We start from the raw sequence: 21,905 nt of genomic DNA on the forward strand, positions 1-21,905 counted from the left end.
CAATCACTCGCTGTAATGTTACTCCATGCCTGTTCGTCATGACTGAGCGCAGTCACTCACTTTAATGTTACTCCATGCCTGTTCGTCATGACTGAGCGCAGTCACTCGCTGTAATGTTACTCCATGCCTGTTCGTCATGACTGAGCGCAGTCACTCGCTGTAATGTTACTCCATGCCTGTTCGTCATGACTCTGAGCGCAGTCACTCGCTGTAATGTTACTCCATGCCTGTTCGTCATGACTGAGCGCAGTCACTCGCTGTAATGTTACTCCATGCCTGTTCGTCATGACTGAGCGCAGTCACTTGCTGTAATGTTACTCCATGCCTGTTCATCATGACTGAGCGCAGTCACTTGCTGTAATGTTACTCCATGCCTGTTCATCATGACTGAGCGCAGTCACTTGCTGTAATGTTACTCCATGCCTGCTCGTCATGACTCTGAGCGCAGTCACTCGCTGTAATGTTATTCTATGCTTGCTCACCTTGATTCTGAGATCAGCGGCTCCAGCAAGAATAGCATCAACCCCGCCAAAGGATTATCTAACCCTTTTCTCTTTGTGAGCTGTTTAAAAGTCTTGTGGGTCACATTTAAGTTTTAAGTTTCATTCAAAGCACCGCGCCCCCGCCCCCCCTTAACACATATACCTCAAGCTGCTCTGATTTAGGACATATTCAACAATGAGACAGCACTAAGAACAATCATCTTCAAATCTTCAGGCACACTAAATTCTAACAGGACAAGCCAGCAAGTTAGAAATAAGGACAATTAGAACTGAGTTGAGTGGGCTTCACAGGCCAGATTGTCAGGGCTCATGAGCCACAAGTGACCCACAGGACAGTGTTTGGGCATCCCAGACCTATAGTCACTTAGTATAATCGCAATGATGTACTAAAGTTAATGACAAAAAATGTATTTAGTTAATGTAAAACTTAATTGCTGCAACACTATCCTGATCTGATGCACTAAACTAGTTCTAATGAACATCATAACACCCAACAGTATCAACAAGTGCTGATCCTTCTCAACTCGCTGTTAATAATGAACTACACATAGAACTGTGACTCATGTATAACCATTATCTTTGAATTTTCAGTAATGCCATTGCAAATTAAAATCCCATTTTTCCTATGATACAATATTGTTTTCTTAGGCATAGGTTGTATGTGCATTTAATACATTTATTTTGTTATTCCCTGTTATGCACAGAGTCGTAGGGCTGGATTTTACCAGCCCTGGGGAGGCGGGTTTGGAGGCGGGACTGCCGGGAAAATGGCAGAAACTGGGAGCGGGAACCAACCCCGCTCCCAACCCGCCTCCATGCCATCTTCCCAGGAGGCGGGTCCCCGATTCGCACAGGGACCCGTCTCCTTGAGGCGGGAAGGGGATTAGAGCCAATTAATTGCCTGCTAACAGGTAGTTAACAGGCAGTTTTGAAGCTTTTCCCCATTTTACACCTGCAATTGCGGGCTTCCCGACGGCTGGGAACCTCACCAGGGTCAGCGAGGTGAGCAGTGGGTCTGCAGGAGTGAGAGGGGTCAAAATGTCAGCTATAGAGGTAAGTGATGGGTGCAAGTGTGGACAGGTAAGTAAGTATGAGAGGCGAATATAAAGTGTTGGAAAAAGTTTCCTTACCTTTGCTTCTTTCTGCAGGCTTCAACCGTTGAGAATCTGGAGAATCTCAACGGCAGAGATGACAGAATGGCTGCTGCATTCTCAGATGCAGCTGCATTCTCAGATGCAGCAGCCATCTGCTTTCTGCTGAGGAGAGGGGTCTTGGTGAGCCTTTGTGCAAGGGCTCACCTTAGAACAGAGATTGTCAATGTTTGACAGCTTCTCAAAGCTGTCAAATGCTATCAGTTCATCTGTCAAAAAAATTTCCACAGATGAAGCATCATCCGTCACCGGCTTTCCCTCAATTGGTCGGTAAAAGGCCAATCAAGGGAAAATAGCGTGGGTTCGTCAGACGTTGCTGGGGGCAGGACGAGAACCTGGAAGGCAGCAGTCTGCCCCAACTCATCTTGGCTGGCAAAATCCAGCCCGTAGTGAATGTAGAATTGAATATATCTAGATTCTCAGTAATTGCAATAGTATTGCCAGAGATTTGGGGAAAATTACATTTTTTTTTCAAATTTCTACGTCTTCCTGAATTCTTTAAACCTAAAAGAAGCTGGGGAATTTGCACTTGTCTATATCAAGATGAAGTTGAAACCAAACCTAGACTGCAATTTTTAGACAAACCTATCTGATCGATTGCAAACTACAGCTCACTTTTTACATAAATTGGACATTTCTAAAACAGTGTCATTAACTTCAAAACATGGGAGCAGCACTAATGCACCGAAATTTGAAAACTATAGTTTCAATAGCACGTGTAGTCTTCAAGTGACCTACCCCAGCCAATAAGATAGTAATATTTCATTCTCCGTTCCTCATTCAAGTTGACAGTGACTACCTTACTCCAGAGCAGCAGTCCCTCCACCATCATCCATGCGAAAGCAGCCATAAAGAATAAATGCAGAAGAGCAGTAACAGCAGTACAGGCAGCCTAGAAAAAAGATGCAATAGATTAGCGCTCTCATTATTAGTATCTGCAACCATTTTAGATCATTTTCTGACACTTTAGATATTACATACCATATTTTGCTAGGACCAGCTGTAAAACTGCTCATATGGCTGCATTTCTACCACGTGATTGCCGTACCAATGCTTCATTTGTACTTGTCTGTTTTCGTCATTTCTCTGATACATCCCACAATTTGTTTGAGATTAAGTAACCCTTTACTGCCATCATGGACCTCATTGTGGTACGTCAAGCTCTGAGGTAGCAACAAGTTAACTCATCGAGTAATTGGAGTGCCAACTCAAAAAACATCATCTCTTTAAGCCAGCTCCTCTAATTGGGCAGGCAGGTTAAACCTCAATATCTCATTGGCTGCCGAATTGATGTCTGAAATCAATTTTCAGCCAGTCAGAGACTCCAATGTGTAGTGTCCGCGCCTTAATAATACACGGACTGCAGGAGAACAATAAAACAGGTATTTACTGAACAGAGGGTACTCTTTTATTTGGACCCAAAAAAACCCAATTCGACTGTAAATAAACAAAAGTTCAACTGAAGCTTAACAAATCAAATTAAAATTTGGTTTTCCGTGTTGATGATGCACTCCAGTCCCCGCGGCGCCCACCGGTCGCGGAAATACTCAAGCGCACCGGCGGACACCGCGTGCTCCATCTCCAGGGCCACCCGGGCGCGAACATGGCCGCGGAAGAGATGCAGGCAATCCGGCTGGACGACCCACTCGACCGCCCGCTGCCTGGACCAATTGATGGCTCTTTTAGCCAGGCCCAGGAGCAGGCCCACAAGGAGGTCCTCCAACCTGTCCGCTCCCCTCCGCACCGGGTGACCGTAGATCAAGAGCGTGGGACTGAAGTGCAACCAAAAATCGAGGAGCAGCCCCTTCAAGTAGTGAAAGAGGGGCTGCAACCTCTCACAATCCATATAAACGTGAAACACGGACTCCTCCAGGCCGCAAAAAATGCAGGCGGCCTGGGAGTCCGTGAACCTACTTAAAACCTTATTGCACGGGACCGCTCCATGCAACACCCTCCAGGCCAAGTCCCCGATGGAACAAGGGAGGACTCCCGCATAGAGAGCCCTCCATTGGGGACCTCCGCTACCGCCGGTCGGCAAAACGCCACGCCAAGGCGTGTCCGGACGGCAGACGAAGATAGCAAAGTGGAGAGTGTGCAGGAGCAGCCCGTACAGGAAACCCCTCCGCGCGGAATGAAAAGGCACGGAGGGTATTTCCTCGAGACGGCTCAAGTTGTGAGGCGCCGGTTCCCGAGGGGAGTTTCGGGGCCGGGCGCCGATGAGGAATTCCGTCCGAACGGGGGTAAGCTCGGACGGGATCGCCCCACGTGCTTGAGCCGCCTCGATACACCTAGTGGAGTCGGGGCCCAGTGCCGCTTTTACCGATTCGATGGTTTCGACCGCGAGCTGGACGTTGGCCCAGGACAGGCGCCGCGCCAGCTCCTCCGGCGCCATCCAGCCCGCTCCTCCGCCATCGAGCAGGTCCCCGACTCTGGTCACCTTGCCAGCCACAGCCCTACCCTCCGCCAGCCGCCCGAACCCGTGTTCGTGGAGGTGCGGATTCCTGAGCAGCGGCTCCCGAAGGAGAGCCGCCGCTCCTGACGGGGGAGAGCTCCGCCTGGAAGCGACGTAGTTCCAAACCCATAGTAGTTCCTGGTAGAAGACAGGCAGCTCCCGCAGGCCGGCACGCCTGCTGCCCACTTTCGCAAACAGGAGCTGCGTGTCGTAATTGAGGCCATGCAGCTGGCGGAAGAAAAACGTCGCCAGCGCACACCATCTCGGAGGATTCTCGACGTACAGGTATCTCTGCAGCGTCTGAAGACGGAAAGTCGCAGCCTGGGTGCGAAGGCACACCAGCGCCTGACCGCCCTCCCTAAGCGGGAGACACAGAACCGCGGCAGAGACCCAGTGCTTCCTTTTGTCCCAGAAGAAGTCGATGAGCTTCTTCTGAATCTTGGCGACAAACGCAGGGGGAGGGATCAAAGTGACCAACCGGTACCACAACATGGCGGCCACCAGCTGGTTTATGACCAGCGCTCGACCCCTGTAGGACAACACTCGGAGCAGTCCTGTCCAGCGTCCTAGGCGAGCGGTGACTTTGGCCTCCAGCTCTTGCCAGTTCGCCGGCCAAGCGTCCTCGGCAGGGCTAAGGTAGACTCCCAAATAGAGGAGGTGCGTGGTGCTCCAGGCGAAAGGCCTGAACTCCTCTGGCAGGGAGTCCACCCGCCACTGACCCACCAGGAGTCCGGAACATTTCTCCCAGTTGATCTTGGCGGAGGATGCGTCCGAGTAAATCTGCTGGCATTCCCGCATCCTCCGCAAGTCAGCGGGATCCGTGACCGTGAGGAGCACGTCATCGGCGTAAGCCGAGAGGACCACCTCCACGCCCGGCCCTTGCAGAGCCAGTCCCGTCAACCTCTTCCGCAAGAGGCGCAGGAAAGGCTCCACGCAAATGGCATATAACTGACCGGACATGGGGCATCCCTGACGCACCCCCCTCCCGAAGCGAAGGGGCGCCGTCAAGGACCCGTTAACTTTAATCAGACACTCCGCGGCGGCGTACAGAAGTCGGATCCGGGCGACGAAATGCGTCCCGAACCCAAATGCGCGCAGAGTCCCGAAGAGATACTCGTGATCCACCCTGTCGAACGCCTTCTCCTGATCCAGGGAAAGGAAGGCGACCGACAGACCAGCCCTCTGGGAGTGGTGGACCAGGTCCCGGACCAGATGGATGTTATCGTGGATGGTCCGGCCCGGGACCGTGTAGGACTGGTCGGGGTGGATCATGTGGGCCAGCACGGTGCCAAGGCGAGCAGACATGGCCCTGGCAAAGATTTTATAGTCCGTGCTGAGGAGGGAGACCGGGCGCCAGTTCTTAAGGAGGCGGAGATCGCCCTTCTTAGGCAGCAGGACAATGACCGCCCTGCGCCAAGAGAGGGGCATCTCCCCGGTCGCCAAACTTTCCCCCAGGACCCGCGCGTAGTCGCCCCCCAAGACGTCCCAGAACGCCCTGTGGAACTCCACGGTCAGCCCGTCCAGCCCCGGGGACTTTCCCCTAGAGAGCTGGCGGAGGGCGCCGGTCAGCTCCGCCAGACTTAGCGGAGCGTCCAATTTTTCGGCGCCCTCCAGGCCAACCTTCGTCAGGTCCTCCCACAAAACTCTGCACGCATCCTCGCTGGACGGATCCGGAGAGAACAGAGCCCCGTAATAGGCGCGGGTCTCCGCGCTGATTCCCTCCGGATCCGAGACCAGAGATCCGTCGTCGGCCAGCAGCCCCAAGAGCTGCTTACGGACCCCCCGTCTTTTTTCCAGCGAGTAGAAGAAGGGGGAGCCGCGGTCCAGGTCCCGCAGGAGCTGGATCCGCGACCTCACGTACGCGCCTTGGGACCCGACGAGCTGCAGGTCCTTCAGCGCGCCCTTCTTCTCTTCGTACACCTTCCGCAGGGCCGGGTCCTCGACGACCTGACCGCGACGGGACTCCAGGTCGAGCACCTCCTTCTCCAACCGCCCGACCCGGGCCTCCCGCCTCTTGGTCGACCCCTTCGCGTACTCCTGACAGAAGAGACGGATGTGAGCCTTGCCCACATCCCACCATAGCCTCAAGGAGGGGAAGCCCCCCTGCTTCCTTCTCCAGTCGGCCCAGAATCGACGAAACGAATCCCGGAACCGTGCGTCCTCCAGCAGCAGGTTGTTAAAATGCCAGTACACGGACCCCCCCCGTGCGCGCAGCGGAGCGAGCTCCGCCCACACCAGGTGGTGGTCCGTGCACGGCACCGGCCGCATGGAAGCTGCCGGAATGCAGGAGACGAACGCCCGGGAAATGTAGAGGCGGTCGATTCTGGACCTTCCTCCCCCAGACCTCACGCTAGTGAAGGCGCTGGAGTCGGGGTGGAGATTTCGCCAGACGTCCACCAAGTCGAAGGACCCAACCAGGTCCCTCAACTTCTCCATCGCCGCCGGGCTTCGCGGGGGACCCGAACGGTCCCTCGCCTCGAGGGTGCAGTTAAAATCCCCCCCAAGGATGACGCACTCGCCCACGTCGATGGAGCCCAAGAGAGCGGACACTTCTTCGAAGAAGCGCACTTGCTGCGCACTGGTCTGAGGGGCGTACACGTTCACTAGATGGAGCGGCACGCCCCCCAGGCGAACAGTGACATGGAGCAAGCGGCCCGGCACGTGCTCCTTGACCCCCAAGATCTCCGGCTGAAAATGCGGGGCCAGCAAGATAGCCACCCCGCTGGAATTGTTGGAGAGGTGACGCATGCTGACCCCTCCTTGCCACTCCAGGAGCCACGTGGCTTCGTCTCCCGGAACGGTGTGGGTTTCTTGCAGGAAGCACACCGCATACTTCCCGTCCCGAAGGACCGAGAAGTTATTGAATCTGCGGCGCGCCTCCCTGCTGCCGTTGATGTTGAGGCTGGCTATGGTTATCTTCATGTCAGAAGCATAGTGCAACCTCTACCTACACCTAACGGGGCGAGGAAGCGCAGCCGCTGGTCCGCCGCCACTTCCTCAGCAGCCCAGTGAGAAACGTTGTGAGCCGACGCAGCTCGAGCGGGTTCACACCCTCGTCCGCGCCCAAGATCTTAACGGCGGCGCGGACGGAATCGATGAGCAGCGCCAGCTCCGACCACCTGTCGAGGGCCAGCCGGACCTTATTGCGCTGACCCAGGCACGTGGCCATAAAATCCCGGAGTTCCCTTACGGAAATGAGGGGAGACTCGGCAAGGGGCACGAGGTCATCCATCGCCACGTCGGCGCTGGAGTCCGAATCGTCCTCCGTGCCCATCACCGAGTCCCCATCCTCCTCCAGGGGGTCGTCACCAGCGGCCGACCCGTCCGCCGCGCAGTGTGAAGCGAACGACTCGGCCGCGCCAGCCAGCCCCGCCTCCGCCCGGATCCCACCCCCAGGATCGGCGGCAGAGGATTTCTCCCTGGGCTCCTCTAGGGGTGCCAGGCCAGAAGACGGCGGCGGTTCAGAGCTCCCCTCCGCCTCAGACGCCGGAACGACCGGAGAAACCGGGGAGAGAACAATTTCCAGCTCCTCCAGTACGTCCGGCACCAGAGACGCAGCCAGGGGGCCATCCTCCTCCCCGCCACCAACCTCCGACCCAGCGGACGGGGGGTTTTGAATTAAAAGCTCTACCAGGACGAGCATCCCCTGGGAGACGTCCGGGTCGCATTGGGCGAGCTCATTAACCTCGAGCTCGCCCGACCCAGCCTCCAGGCTGCCCGACCCGGCGAGGGGTAACGACACCGATAAAAGGTCAACTTCAATTACTGCCGCGGGTTGTTCCGCAACCCCCCCCATGGGCAGGGTCTCATCCCCATCCCCGGGAGGCATGTGCTGGACAGACACATCTGCCTCAGCCTCCCGAGGGACAGGCGACCCCTGCCGATCGCTGGTGATGATGACAGCGCTGGGGGGGCGGGGGGGCGCAGTACCCGCGGCGGGCGACGACTCCCCCTGCTCGGAGGGACCTTCCTCCTCCCGGTCCTCCTCCTCATCCAGGGGGTCGCGCCTTCTTTTTAGCACGGAGGGAGCGAGGGAGACCTCCATGTCTGCAAAGGCCTCCTCCTCGACTCCCTCCGGCGGAGCAGGTTTGTCGGGTTCCTCGGGCCCGAGCCCGGCCGCAGGTATTGGCATTACCGCTGCGGCGGTTGCGGCCACAGGCTCGGGCACGGGGCCCCTCCCGCTCACATCTGCCCTGATCAACTCCGCGAGGAGCGCGGGTGTAAGGGGCTCAAGGGGCAAGGGCTCACCATCCACGGGGGGACCTGCCCTAAGGTGCTTCTTTTTTCCCCGCGCCTTCTTTCCGGCCGGACACGCTCCCTCCCCCCCGCCGGAGGCCTTGGTGGCATCGGCCCCCGACGTCAACCGCGCATCAGACGTACTTGACGCGCGGGCAGATCCGGGGGGAAGGGCGGCGGCGGCGGCGCCAGCCTCGGCCGCACGAGATGATCCGGCGGCCTTGGAGGCAGGGCAGTTCCTCCTGATGTGCCCCACCTCCCTGCAGGCATGGCACCTCACACCGTCCGACGTCCAAAAGGCGCGGTAGGCGGTCCCCTCGTGGAGGACGACGAACGCCCCTTCGGTGTCCTCCTCCCGCGCCAGCTGGATAAACAGCTGGCGCCGGAAGGAGAAGACGTGGCGAAGGCTGGCCTCCCGGAAGCCGAGCGGGATGGGCGTGATCCCCGACCTCACCTCCCCAAGTTGTCGCAAATGGGGAAGGAGCAGCTCACCAGGAACATAGGGCGGGACGTTGGAAATAATGATCCTCTGCGCGGTGGCCTCGAGAGGATCCACCGGCAGGAAGGTCCCGCCCACGGTGAGCCCCTTGGCGACAGCCAGGGACACCGCCCGCTCCGACCCCAGGAAGAACACAGCCTTCCCATACATTTTCGAGGCCGCGACGATGGCTGAGGGGCCGACAACCCCAGCCATGGCCTTGACGCAGGCCTCGATGGTCATAGTGGGGTGAGTGTAGCTCTTCACCCCAAGCTTTTTTGTTATTAATCGAAAAGGTGACGGGGCAGCAGGAACAGCGGGAGCAGCTGTGGCTGTGGCTACCACTCTCGCATAGGTCCCGGCTGGCCCCGCCACCGGCGAAGATGCAGTCGCCATTCTGGGGTGCTTTTTTTTTTAAGGGCTACGCTCACCCCAAGTCACAGGCCTGAAGGTGTTAATGGCCTCGGTGTATATATATATTTTTTTGTCCTCTATTGAGCAGAGGGAGCTGATTAAAATGAGGACACACCTCTCTCCTTATTGATTTAAATTGGGAGAGGAGCCCTCGCCCCTCTGCTCAATTGGCAATTAATAAAATAGATGAAACTAAGGTGCCTTAGAAAGACAGGCAGAGAGAGACAAAGAGAGAGAGAGAGGTGGGGGGGTGGGAAGGAGGGAGGCCGCAAAGGGCAGTGTTGCCACTCAGGATGGTGGGTGGGTGTAGGCAGGGTTGCACTCTCCGATGGAAAAAGTCTTTGGTGATGGTGGTCTTCTGGCAGGGGGAGAAGACGTCTTCACCTGGAAAAGCTGGAGAAGCCCAGGCTTAGTCCTGCAACAGGTCTTAACGATGCAATTAAATTAAATTAAGGACTTCACCTTGGGCAGCTCCAAGCTCTCCCAGGGCAGGCAATAGAAGGGATGCTAATTAGTGGTGTGTGTGGCCTAGCTTTTAACAAGAGCACACACACACACACACTACACCCCTTGATGATCCGGCCTTGCTTCTTCTTTTCTCCCCCCACCTAAAATACAAAGTCTTGGGAGAGTGCCCCAAATAACACCCACCTGTAGATGTTCCGGATGAAGTTTTCTTCCCTCCTTTCAAGCAGTTGGTTTCTCTCCCCTCTCTCCCTCTCCTGAAGTGGAGGCCAATTTGGGGAGGCAGTGATAGAAAGGCCTCTCCCCTGGTTGATGTTGATGTAGGCCTCCTTTCTCCTTCTCCTCCTCTGTCCTCTCTCTCCAGGCACCTCAGTTGATGTAATGATGGTGGAGTTGGTGGTGGTGGTCCAACGTTCTCCTCCTCTTCCTGGTCAGGGGACCACCACTTTAATCCACTCTCCAAAGTCTGGCTGCTCCCTCTGCTCGTGCTTGCAGCTGAACAGAGGGTAACTTAAGACTGATGTACAGAAGCCTGCTATGGCTTTATATACAGGGGTGGTCACTGCTGGTACTGCAGTATAGAATCAGTTCTTCTCTTAAAGGTACATACACAACAATTCCTCCCCTTTTAGATAAACAGTACATAACATTCATTTAACAACTAAATAATAACTCATTACAATTACAATTTCCTCTGTACTATATACATCAACTGAAATAATCATTTATAAGTTCAGTCTTTGAGGAGGCTTCCTGATCCTGACTGGATAGCGCCTTTCTCGAGTATCCTGTTCTTGCGGCGGAGTTGATTCTGGTTCATTGTCATTGGTTGGTTCGTCAGCTTCCAATACCACTGCTTCTGAGGTAGACGCAATCTGCACTTCGGGTTGATTACCAGGTGCACCTGCTCGTGGTATGGGTTTGGCTTGTTCCTGTGACTCTACAATCTGGTCAGCGTGGCATCTCACGATGCTCTCTCCAACGTCCACTGTGTACATTAGTGGTCCCTGCTGTGTGCATATCGTTCCTGCCTGCCATTTTTCTGTTCGGTAGTCGCGGGCCAAGACTGGTTGCCCTATCTTGAAGCTCCTGGTTGGCTTCTCATTTATGTGCTGGAATTGCTTATCCTCAACATCTCGTCTTATGTTTGGTTTGAGCAAATCCAGGCGACATCTTAGCCTTCGGTTGAAGAACATTATGGCTGGAGCTTGGTTGGTGACTGCATGTGTCGCATTCCGGTAAGCAAACAAGAAATTATCCACCTTGTGTTGTAGTGGTATGTCGTCATTATTCATTGCCTTTATTGCCTTTTTAAAGGTCTGAACAAACCTCTCAGCCAATCCATTTGTGGCTGGATGATATGGGGCAGATGTGTAATGTTTCACCCCATTATTCCTCAGAAACCTCCGGAAATCCTCGGACACAAACTGTGGCCCATTGTCGGAGCAAATCTGTTCTGGCAAGCCATTCCTGGTGAAGATGGTCCATAGGACTGCAATAGTTTTCTCCGTGGGGGTGGAGGACATTTTGATGACCTCTGGCCATTTCGAATGGGCGTCCACAGCGATTAGGAACATTGAGTCCATAAATGGACCAGCAAAATCAATGTGTACCCATTGCCATGGAGATGAGGGCCACTCCCATGGATGTAGCGGGGCCTGTGGTGGAGCGTTTTGGACCTTCTGACATCCTGTGCATCGCTTGGTCATATCCTCGATTTCTTTATCGATTCCCGGCCACCACACAAACGCCCTGGCTAGGCTCTTCATTTTTACCCCTCCCAGATGACCCTCATGAAGCTCATTGAGCACTCTATCTCTCAACTTGGGTGGAATTACCACTCGGGATCCACACATCAAGGTCCCCCGGCACACTGACAGCTGTTCTCTCCTTAGCGAGAATGCTGGCAACAGTGAGTCGCCATGTGCTGGCCATCCCTTCACCGTCAAATCATAGACCCGAGAGAGTGTCGGGTCATTTCAGGTTCCCTTCTCTATACTTGAGTTTGTAACAGGTAGACATTCGACTATGGTCGCATGGAATATCTCAACAGGGTCCACTGCAGGTGCTTCCTCTACCATAGCCAACGGTAGGCGCGATAGCCCATCAGCATTTCCATGCTGTTTCGTACCCTTGTACACTATGTTGTACTGATGTGCCCCTAGAAAAAGTGACCACTTTTGCAGCCGTTGCGCCGTCATCACCGGAACGCCCTTCTTTGGGTTAAAAATGGAGACCAGGCGCTGATGATCAGTCAGTAGGGTGAATTTCTGCCCGTGCAGATAGTGATTGAACTTCTTCACCCCCCACACCAGGCTGAGGGCCTCCCTGTCAATCTGGGCATAGTTACGCTCGGCTGAGGTTAACGAGTGCGACGCAAAGGCTATTGGCCTCTCTGAACCGTCAAGGAATTTGTGTGACAGCACTGCTCCGATGCCATAGGGAGACGCATCACATGCTAACCGAATCGGTAGTGTTAGATTGTAGTGGGCCAATACTTCTTTTGAAGTGATTAGGCATTTACATTTCTGAAAGGCACGCTTACACTCATCACTCCATTTCCATGTTACTCCAGTTTGCAGTAGGGCATTCAGTGGGTGCAGAATTGTAGATAAATTCGGCAAGAACTTATGGTAGCAGTTCACCAACCCGAGGAACGACCTCAGTTGCGACACATTTTCCAGTGCTGGAGCCTTGACTACAGCCTCAATCTTGTCCGGCAACTTATGCAACCCTTCTTCATCAATCATGTGGCCACAATACGAGATTTGTCTCCTGAAGAACTCGCATTTGGGGCGGTTGGCTCATAGCCCATATTCCTGTAATCTCGTGAGCACCTGCTCTAGGTTGGCAAGGTGTTCACTGTCATTTTCGCCCGTAACCAGGATGTCGTCCAAATAACACTGCGTCCCCGGGATCCCTCGCAGGACTTGTTCCATCGCCCTCTGCCAAATAGCCGGGGCTGATGCTACCCCGAATACCAGTCGATTGTACTGGTAAAGGCCTTTGTGAGTGTTTATCGTGAGGTATTTCCTAGCTGCTTCTTCCACCTCCATTTGTAGATACGCTTGGGCCAGATCAATCTTTGTAAAGCGTTTCCCTCCAGATAGTGAGGCGAAAATATCTTCTATCCGTGGAAGTGGATATTGTACTGTGTGCAGGACTGGGTTCACAGTTACCTTGAAGTCCCCACAGATGCGAACCTTCTTCGGTTCCCCAGGCATGCTGCTCAATGATTTCTTCATTACAGGAATGATGGGTGTGGCCCACTCGCTCCAGTCCACCTTGGACAGCACACCCGAACGCTCCAGACTCTCCAGCTCTGCTTCAACGGCTGGGCGGATCGCGTAAGGTACCGGTCTGGCCTTAAAAAAATTTGGGTTTGCGTTATCTTCGATTTTTATCATTGACGTTACTCCTTTTAGAGTCCCAAGTCCTTGTTGGAACACCTCTTTCGCGTCAGTTAGAATCTTTGACAGTCATCCAGGTGTGACGTCATCATCCTTTTTATCAGTCACAGTTAGCGCCTGAATGGAATGCCAATCCAATTGTATTTTTTGGATCCATTCACATCCCAATAATGGTGGTCCTCCATCTGGTAGTATATATAGATACAGTTTCTGTGTTTCCTTGCCGTTGTATTCAACTGGCACCCTTATTTTTCCTCTGGGGTAGACTTTGTGCCCCGTGTATGTCTTCAATACAATGGACGTGTCCTTCAAGGGTATGTGTGAGAATAGCCGCTCATAGTCTCGTCAATTCATTACAGTTAGGGCTGATCCTGTGTCCAATTCCATCTTTACTGGGGACCCTGCTATCATGAGGGTGACCCAAATGGTTCAGTGATCCTCCTTTGCGATCACGTTGTGTAACTTTAGACAACTTAGTCTCCTGCTCCCGGAGTCCTTATCACTCTCCTGATCTTCCGAACTACTGTCTGTCAATTTCTTTACTTTCTTGTACTTTTCCTTAGTAGTTCTTGTAGTGTTGGTTTTCTTTCCCGACCTGCAGACTCTTGCTATGTGTCCATTTTCCCACATTGCCTGCATACTTTGTCCTTAAACCAGCAGTCCTTCTGATCATGGGTTGTTCTGCCGCAGCGATAGCACTTTTCTGCTCCATACGCCATTTCGTTAGCGCTGTATTCCTGTGGTTTCTGTTGTATTTCCACAGCTCCCCGTGCTGCTGCTTCGTAGGATACTGCCACGCTGAAAGCCTGTTCTAGCGTCAGGTCCTTTTCCGAAAGTAGTCGTTTCTGGGTTCCTTCACTCTGGAGCCCGCAGACAAACTTATCCCGCAAGTTGTCTGCCAGTCCTGCTCCGAACTGGCAGTGCTTCGATAACTTCCGTAGTTCCGTAAGATAGTCAGCATTGCTCTCACCTTTGTGCTGGTTTCTTTTATGGAACTTGAATCTTTCTGCTATCAGCAGCGGTGTAGGGTTTAGGTGTTCCTGTAAGATATTAACAATCTCCTCAAAACTTTTCTCCATTGGTTTAGCTGGGGTAATTAAATTCCGCAATAGGCCGTACGTTCTCGCGCCCATTAAATTTAATAATACCGACGCCTTCTTTCCATTGGCCACCTCATTGGCATTGCAGTATACTTCAATTCTTTCCACATACGTGGTCCAGTCTTCTACCTCGTTGTCGAAAGCAGTGATACTGCCACTTTTCGGCATCTTGGGTGATTTAAAATGGCGCCTCCCGTGCTTTTTCTTCTTCACCAATGAATTAAAATGGTGCCTCCTGCGCTTTTCCTTCTTCCCCAATGGAATAAAATGGCGCCTCCCGCGCTTTTCCTTCTTCCCCTTGCTGCCACGCTGCTCCTAGCGTTCTGCAGGGTAATGGCGGCGACCCGCGGCTTCGACGCGTCTCACTTTTCCTTCCCCTTGTTTTATTTTCGCTACGCTGCCCGGTTCTTGAGCACCGACCGCGCCCTGTGCGCTCCACCCTCTCTCTCTCTCTCTTTTCCTCCCAACGACGCTGCACGGCCCCTTTGCAGAGCCGCTCGATCGAGCTTGAGCCCGCCGCAGTCCGGAAGGATCAGCGCACTACCTGCTACCAGCACGATTTGCTGGAACACCTTGACTGGGGAGCCAAGCCCAGCTCTGCACAGCCTCTCCTGCAACTCTCCGAACTCCGATGGATCCTTGGGCAGTTGCCTGCGGTCGACGCCCGTTGTTCTGACTTCGACCTCCAAGAAGCTTCTTCTCAGGGAAAGATCCCCGTGAGGTGATGCAGTACTGCAGGTGAGTTCGAACCTGCTCGTCGCCACTGTAGTGTCCGCGCCTTAATAATACACGGACTGCAGGAGAACAATAAAACAGGTATTTACTGAACAGAGGGTAATTTAAGACTGACGTACAGAAACCTGCTATGGCTTTATATACAGGGGTGGTCACTGCCGGTACTGCAGTATAGAATCAGTTCTTCTCTTAAAGGTACATACACAACACAATGTAGATCACAAAATGTTCTAAAATGGGCAGTGGGACAGCGCAGGATTGGAAGAAGAGGTATGTTGGGATTTTAAAATAAATAAGAATAATCTAAAATAAAAATTACATTGGGTCAGATTTTGCTCTGAACAGCGAATGAATGGCGCCAGCCATTTGTTGGATTTGCACTTGCCCATAGACTTTCTACGGGTTTTGCATGGAAAGTTGTTGTCAGCCAACCAGCCAAAAAGCGTAGCGCCCTCTACTGGGGATCTGGGACATGTGTGAACTGGGCAAGCAACTGCGTGTCTCCTTAACCAATCAGATTGAAGAATCGTTGATGAGCGGCACAGCATCTGAACTAGGAAATGAGTTCGAATATTTAATTCAATGTCAAATCAGGTACAGAAATCAAAATAAAGAGAGGAAAACAAAGACTGGATTAAGAATTTTCAGTGCCAGAGAGGTTGGACAACAGTAATTATGACTTAGTACACCATTAAAAACTCAGTTGCTCCTGATCGAACAAGGCTTAACATTTTCATTGGTTTTTACAGTGAGAATAGTACGTAAAAAGTTGAAGTTCACGTCAAATCACTGATTCTGTGCTGAATTGCATCTGCGAAGACTGCAACAGCACACCCTGTGAAGGAGCAGGGTATCACTGACAGCAACTTCCGTTTCTGTGTTTAGTTGTGCATGTGCAGACGTCAGAAGTTGCTGTCAGTTTTAAACAGTACGGACGGTGAGCGCTGACAGTTTTGCCGTCATTACAACCGCAAATTCCAAGCTAATAGCCCTGAATTTGCGGTCGGAGGTTTTCCGCGGGGAAATGCCTCCAATCCGCAAATAAAATGCCCACATACCTGGGGCCTCGGGATCCACGGAGACTCGCGGTAGAGGCCCACGTATCTCAGGGGCGCAGGTGGTTCGCGAACGCCCCTGGGATCACATGGGCTGGACCAACGAATGACAGAAGGGAATCCCCATTCATACTTAATTATGAATGGGAATATCCCCAAAAATGCACCTGGACATCAAATAAATAAAAAAAATTAAATTTAAAATTAATTAAAATGGCATTTAATTAAATATTTAAAACAAAAATTTAATTTTCTGAAAAGTAAATTTACATGTTTTAAAGGGGCTAAAAATAAACTTACCTTATTTAAATTTATATATTTAAATTTATAAATTATTAATAACATTTTATTTTTCTGTTTTTTAAAACTCTTAGGCTGGTAAAAGCAGGCCTTACACCTGCTTTTACCAGGCGTAAGAATTTCACAGGCATTCGCTGGGCAGAACTCTCCGCCCACGGATGCCCTTTTCCCGGGGATGCGTGCGATCTGTGACAGATCACAAGATCTGGGTTTTAGCGCGTGCGCATCATATGCTTAAACCCGGAACTTGCGTGGCCCCTACGGGTGCGTACACACCTCGCATGCACCCGTAGGGGTCGCAGATTACGGACCAATATTTTTAAGATAAAATGTAAAATTAAATTAAAGAGGAATATAGAACAGAAATGGGGAAAATATAAAGCAGGTAGGGCAGAAGTAAAGTTTTAAAACTATTTTTATTTTTTAAGATTGTTTTATTTTACATTAATAAAGGTGCCTCATGACATTATTACTGCATTACTTTGTGATTCGTCAGCATTGTCAATACATAAGCTAAATAAGAAACATTTTAACGATAGGAACATAAACTGATATCCACATCAACATATAAAACATCAGTATCATAAAGTGTGATACAAGTACAATCCTCCACAACTCCTTTTCTAATTAAAAGTTGACAAGTACAGGATTCACTACAATTGATAATAGTCTAACAGTATACATTATTCTTGTCATTATCACATTGCTGTTTGTGGGACCTTGCTATGCACAAATTGTCAGCCGTGTTTCCTTCATTACAACAGCGACTACACTTCCATTGGCTATAAAACACTTTGGGACGTCCTGAGGTCATGAAAGACGCTATATAAATGCAAGTAGTTCTTCTATGATTGTTTACAATAACAAATATTTCAGGTAAAATAGTCAGTTATTAAAAATTCTTTCCTATTCAAAAATAATCATTACACTACACAATATATTATAAACTCACAGCAAGAAGATTTCCTTTGAAAACAGAGAGGTTACTGCAAATCATTTAGAGAAGAGTTAGTGACTTAAGCTTCCATCTCAAGTGTTAAGGACTGCCAATGCCTCAAACTGATCCACAGGCCAAAGTAACACTGCGGTTTTAACTTCAGAACACTTCTGCGCACGATCTGCAAATGTCAAACCCATGGACTCAAAGAGGTACAGGTAGACTACCCTTTATCCGGACTTCCGAAAACCGAAACCCTCTAAAAACCGAAGGTTTTTTCGTTCAGCGTAAGTCGTGCGTACGAACGAAAAAACCTTCGGTTTTTAGAGGGTTCTGGTTTCGGAAGTTCGGATAAAGGGTAAGTCGTGCGCACGACCCCCCGCCGACCCCGCCGGCCCCGACAACCGCCGACCCCCCCGCGGACCCCGCCGGCCCCGACAACCGCCGATCCCCCCCGCCAGCCCCGACAACCGCCGACCCCGCCAGCCCCGACAACCGCCGACCCCCCCGGCCCCAACAACCGCCGACCCCGCCAGACCCGACAACCGCCGACCCCCCCGCGGACCCCGCCGGCCCCGACCCCCGCTGACTTACGCTGAGCGTCAGCGTAAGTCGTGCGCACGACCCCCCGCCGACCCCCCCGCGGACCCCCGCCGACCCCCCCGCCGACCCACCTTCCGAAATCCGAAATTCTCCTTTATCCGAAACTCGGTTGGTCCCGAGGTTTTCGGATAAAGGATAGTCTACCTGTATTGAGAAACACTACAGACTGTTGAGTCTCAGTGTTTATTCTCAAAAGTACTGAGCTGCAAAGCAGTAATATTCCAGGACTGTGCCTCCACTAATGACAGTTGCTGTGCTGCTCGGCTACCTTGAATACCTCATTTATTTTATATTACACCTCTGTGAGGTGCCTTCGGATGTTTTTCTACATTAAAAGGTGCTGTATAAATGCAAGTTGTAGTATTAGAAAGGCCAACACTCTTAACATACCTTACTGTCCGTTGCTGAGTCGCTGCTCAGTAACACCACCTGTGCTGCAATCAGAGCTACAAACAAGTTCTTGTGAATGGAGGTTCGGTCAGATTTTGGAATACTAGAGATTTGAACAAAGGCAAAAATTACAATCATTTGACTTTTTTTATCACTTTAAGGAAACATAAATCTGGTACTACTGCCATTGTAGAGCAAATTTACACTGGTAGTGAAGGAGCAGTAACTGTGGTTGAGATCCTGTCACACCATGCGAACATTCTCATATCATACTCAACATTTTTTAATTTAGCAGGACTTCTCAAAGCACCTATAAAACAGCAAATCCAATAAAATACTTACTCCAGCACTGTGAATAGAGTCAAGGTCACCACTAGGGCACAAAGCGAGGCTCCAGATCCAATGAATGTCAGTTTGTTTAAGATCATCTCCGTCTCCAACCCCCACTGTATAAAACATTAGAACAACAAAATGTCACTGGACACTGTTGCTTTGATGAAATACGTTACAGTAGACACCTGTTTATATTCCATAATATTCACACTTATCAGAGCTAAGCCCACAGAGGAGTAGATATATTGGCCCAGTAATTCAGGTCCCAACGCGTGAGTACGGGCGGAGTACTCACGCGTGGACCCGATGGAAGTGCCGGAATCTTGCATGCACTACGCATGCGCGGGAAACCGGCACTTCCGATCCTCTGAACCAAGGGTTCAGAGGTCGAACGCGTGCGCGCGGGAGTCTGCGCGTGCGCGTTGAACTTCCTTTTTTTTTTACAGGTTTTAACGTGCGGGTAAGTCTGTACATTTTAGAAATGTAAAAAGCAGCCGTAAGGACTTAATTTTCAAAGGTAAGTGGTCAATTATTTAAAATTAAAACATTTTTTCCACAGGTTTTTTACTTTTAAATACTTTAAAGCAAGGTAAGTTTATTTTTAGCCCCGTTTTTTTATAAAATTATTTTTTTCAAAAATTTAAATTTTTGTTTAAAATAGTTATTTAATGTCATTTATAATTTATTTACAAAGTGTGATTTTTTTAAAAATTTATTTGAAGGTAAAGTACAGTTTTACAGCCTCAGCATTTATACGTTTTGACAGGTCTATCTGTCAAGACTTATGAATGGAGCATTCCCTGCTCCGATTGGCTGCCTGTTGCTCACGTGATCCCAGGGGAAGCATCGCACTAACTACGCCCCTGGGACATGCCAGCATAGCGCGCCGGCCTCTGGGACAGGCCTCGGAGAGGAATTCCACGCAGGCCAAGAGGTCAACTGCCGGCGCGCTAGGTAAGTGTAGGTCGGGGGCTTGCACCCGCGGGGAGCCCCCGACCCGAATTTCTGGGCCAATGTACGTTGCATTACAAAACCCACTTTGTCACAATCTTGCCCCATACCCCACAGCCAAAGGGAGGTTGGGGCCAACTGATGAGTGGGTTAGCCCCACACCTCACTGTCCCCCAAAACACCCTCATGGTTCAGACTCTGCCAAAGCCTTGCCCAAAAAGTTCCACACCCATCCTCCTTGCTTGCTTAACCTAAAGCCCCATCAATCTGTAGAGAACCCTGTACAATCCCAACGTGTGTATGTGCAAGTGCCATGTAACCTATAACATAGCATGATCCAAGAAAGTGTATAAAGGTGGCACATTTCAATTTTTTAAAATTGATGGAGAAAAGCTTTGTAAATTGAAACAGTATTTTTACTATAGATAGAACAATTTTAGGACCATTTAAAAAGCTTAGCATATATTTACACTGACTAGTCTCATGTGAAAGCGATTAGTATGTTTAATGAGTATTGGGATATGGGCTGGAAAATTGTACATCAAAAATAATTAAAACTTCAAACATTCTTATAAAAAAAATGCACTTGTGCAAATAAAGTTAGGTGATGCCATGCAGATGACAGACATCAGGTGTCATCATCATTTATTTTAATTTTTGGTTCTGACTTCATTTAATGTGGGAACATAAATTATTCCTTTGTGTTTTTTCTATGAGCAAGCACTTTGACTCACAACCAGCCATGTTCAATCAGTATGTCACACGCAGAGAAATCTCATGGATACATGTGAACTATGTCAAATTGATTCAGAAGTTATGTTGGATTGTCAGGAAAGCTTTGTTGGTTCAGTGTAGCAAATGTTCAACTGAACACTAATACAAGCACAGAAGCTCCACATTGTTTCCAATGTGGAAAACCATTTCCGGTTAGTCCTATCACACATCAATCTCAATTACTCAGTCACAATGTGTAATCCAGACTGGTTCACACCAAACTCAGTATAGGTGAGAAAAAGGGAAACTGATTCAAGTTCCCACACATTACTCAAACAAGCATACCAGAATGAAAAAACAATCTCCTTGGACTATTTCTTTGATTGAAGGAGACATGCGCTCACCTTTCTTAATTGCAAACCTACTTGTATTTCTGTGAACTGCATCAACACAGCAAAGTTGGTTGTATGGTTACAAAAGCAGATCGTGATCTCAGGCTCAAACTGGATCACTTGGCAACCTTGGTTTGACCATCCGGCATAATGTCCATCTCTGAAATAACAAAAATATCCAGCCTAAAGCTTTCGAAGAATCAAGTATTCTGTACAAGAAGCAAATGTTTGATTAAATTAGTGGTTAACTGGGAAGCAGATATATAGTTTGAAAAGGCAATTTTTGCAACAACTAGCAAGCATAGAAATGTATCTTATTAAGAAGATTAGTATGGAACAGAATCAGAAGGGACCCAGGTTTAATCCCAAGACAATGCTAAGTCAGTTGATCTCTGCTTCAAGGTAAGGGCACTACTAACTGTCTTAGTACCTATTGGGTAGAGACAGGAAAGGTCAAACTAGGTTCTTCCTCTGGACTGATATCCAATAACCCCAGCTGGATTGGAAGGGTATGTTTTCCCCCATTTGCTAATGACAGGAAAAAAGTTGGTGGGATAAACCTGCTTTATTCTCACAGCAACTTTTTCGCCAGCATTAGCAAATGGAGGAAAACATACTGTGACTGCAATGCCCTCTATGCAAACCGTCTGCCAACACACTGATAACCAGACCATTTGGGGAAGGTACTAGAGGAAACTCTCGATTTACCGGCACCTAAATAACCAGAAATCTCTGTTAGCCGGCAAAATTCAGGAGTAGGTTCAGGTAAGTTTTACTTCATATTAGTGGCCGTTCCTGGATCTGTGGCCGTGTAACCGGGGTTCCTGCACCTGTTGCTATGCAACAGGGATGCCTGGATCTGTGGCTGGGGTTCCTGCACCTGTTGCCATGCAACAGAGACGCCTGGATTTGTGGCCGTGTACGGGGCTCTCGTACCTTTTACTATACCTCTCTGTAATCCGGACGTTTTGATAAACCGGCACCACGCCGGTCCCGTCAGTGCCGGATAAAAAAGAGTTTCCTGTATATAGAGCACTGAGCACTCACAGAATCAGATATTATTATGTGTAACCGGCTTTAGGGAAGCACAGGAAAAATGGGGAAGGGAAGGGGAGGACGAATGTTATGAGACACTTCTCCTGTCCCGGTTAAATACACATGGAATGCATAGTCTGCACTGTGCAAAGGTGTACTTACTGGAGACTGAAGTTCCAAAACACACATGCTGGGGTGGCAAATTTGGAAAATCCAACCTTTAAAAGAACACAACATTTGTCAAACTGGTC

General features: G+C 50.3%; 1 protein-coding gene across 1 annotated transcript in view; it reads right to left on the bottom strand.

Annotated features, from left to right (window-relative positions):
- LOC147121890 (adhesion G protein-coupled receptor D2) overlaps positions 1-21,905 on the bottom strand; it is a 422,076-nt gene that overhangs the window by 374,824 nt on the left and 25,347 nt on the right. Inside the window, exons 8-12 of the mRNA XM_085978030.1 lie at positions 21,817-21,872; positions 20,653-20,779; positions 18,572-18,675; positions 18,230-18,332; positions 2,393-2,546 (exon numbers count right to left, since the gene is read on the bottom strand). Of these exons, the coding sequence (XP_085834156.1) occupies positions 2,393-2,546; positions 18,230-18,332; positions 18,572-18,675; positions 20,653-20,779; positions 21,817-21,872 (544 nt within the window). The remainder of the gene's footprint in view (positions 1-2,392; positions 2,547-18,229; positions 18,333-18,571; positions 18,676-20,652; positions 20,780-21,816; positions 21,873-21,905) is intronic.

This window comes from Somniosus microcephalus, chromosome 3 (genome assembly GCF_052327205.1).
Source record: "Somniosus microcephalus isolate GS21.2 chromosome 3, FLI_Smic_1.0, whole genome shotgun sequence".
In the NCBI taxonomy this organism is placed as follows: domain Eukaryota; kingdom Metazoa; phylum Chordata; class Chondrichthyes; order Squaliformes; family Somniosidae; genus Somniosus; species Somniosus microcephalus.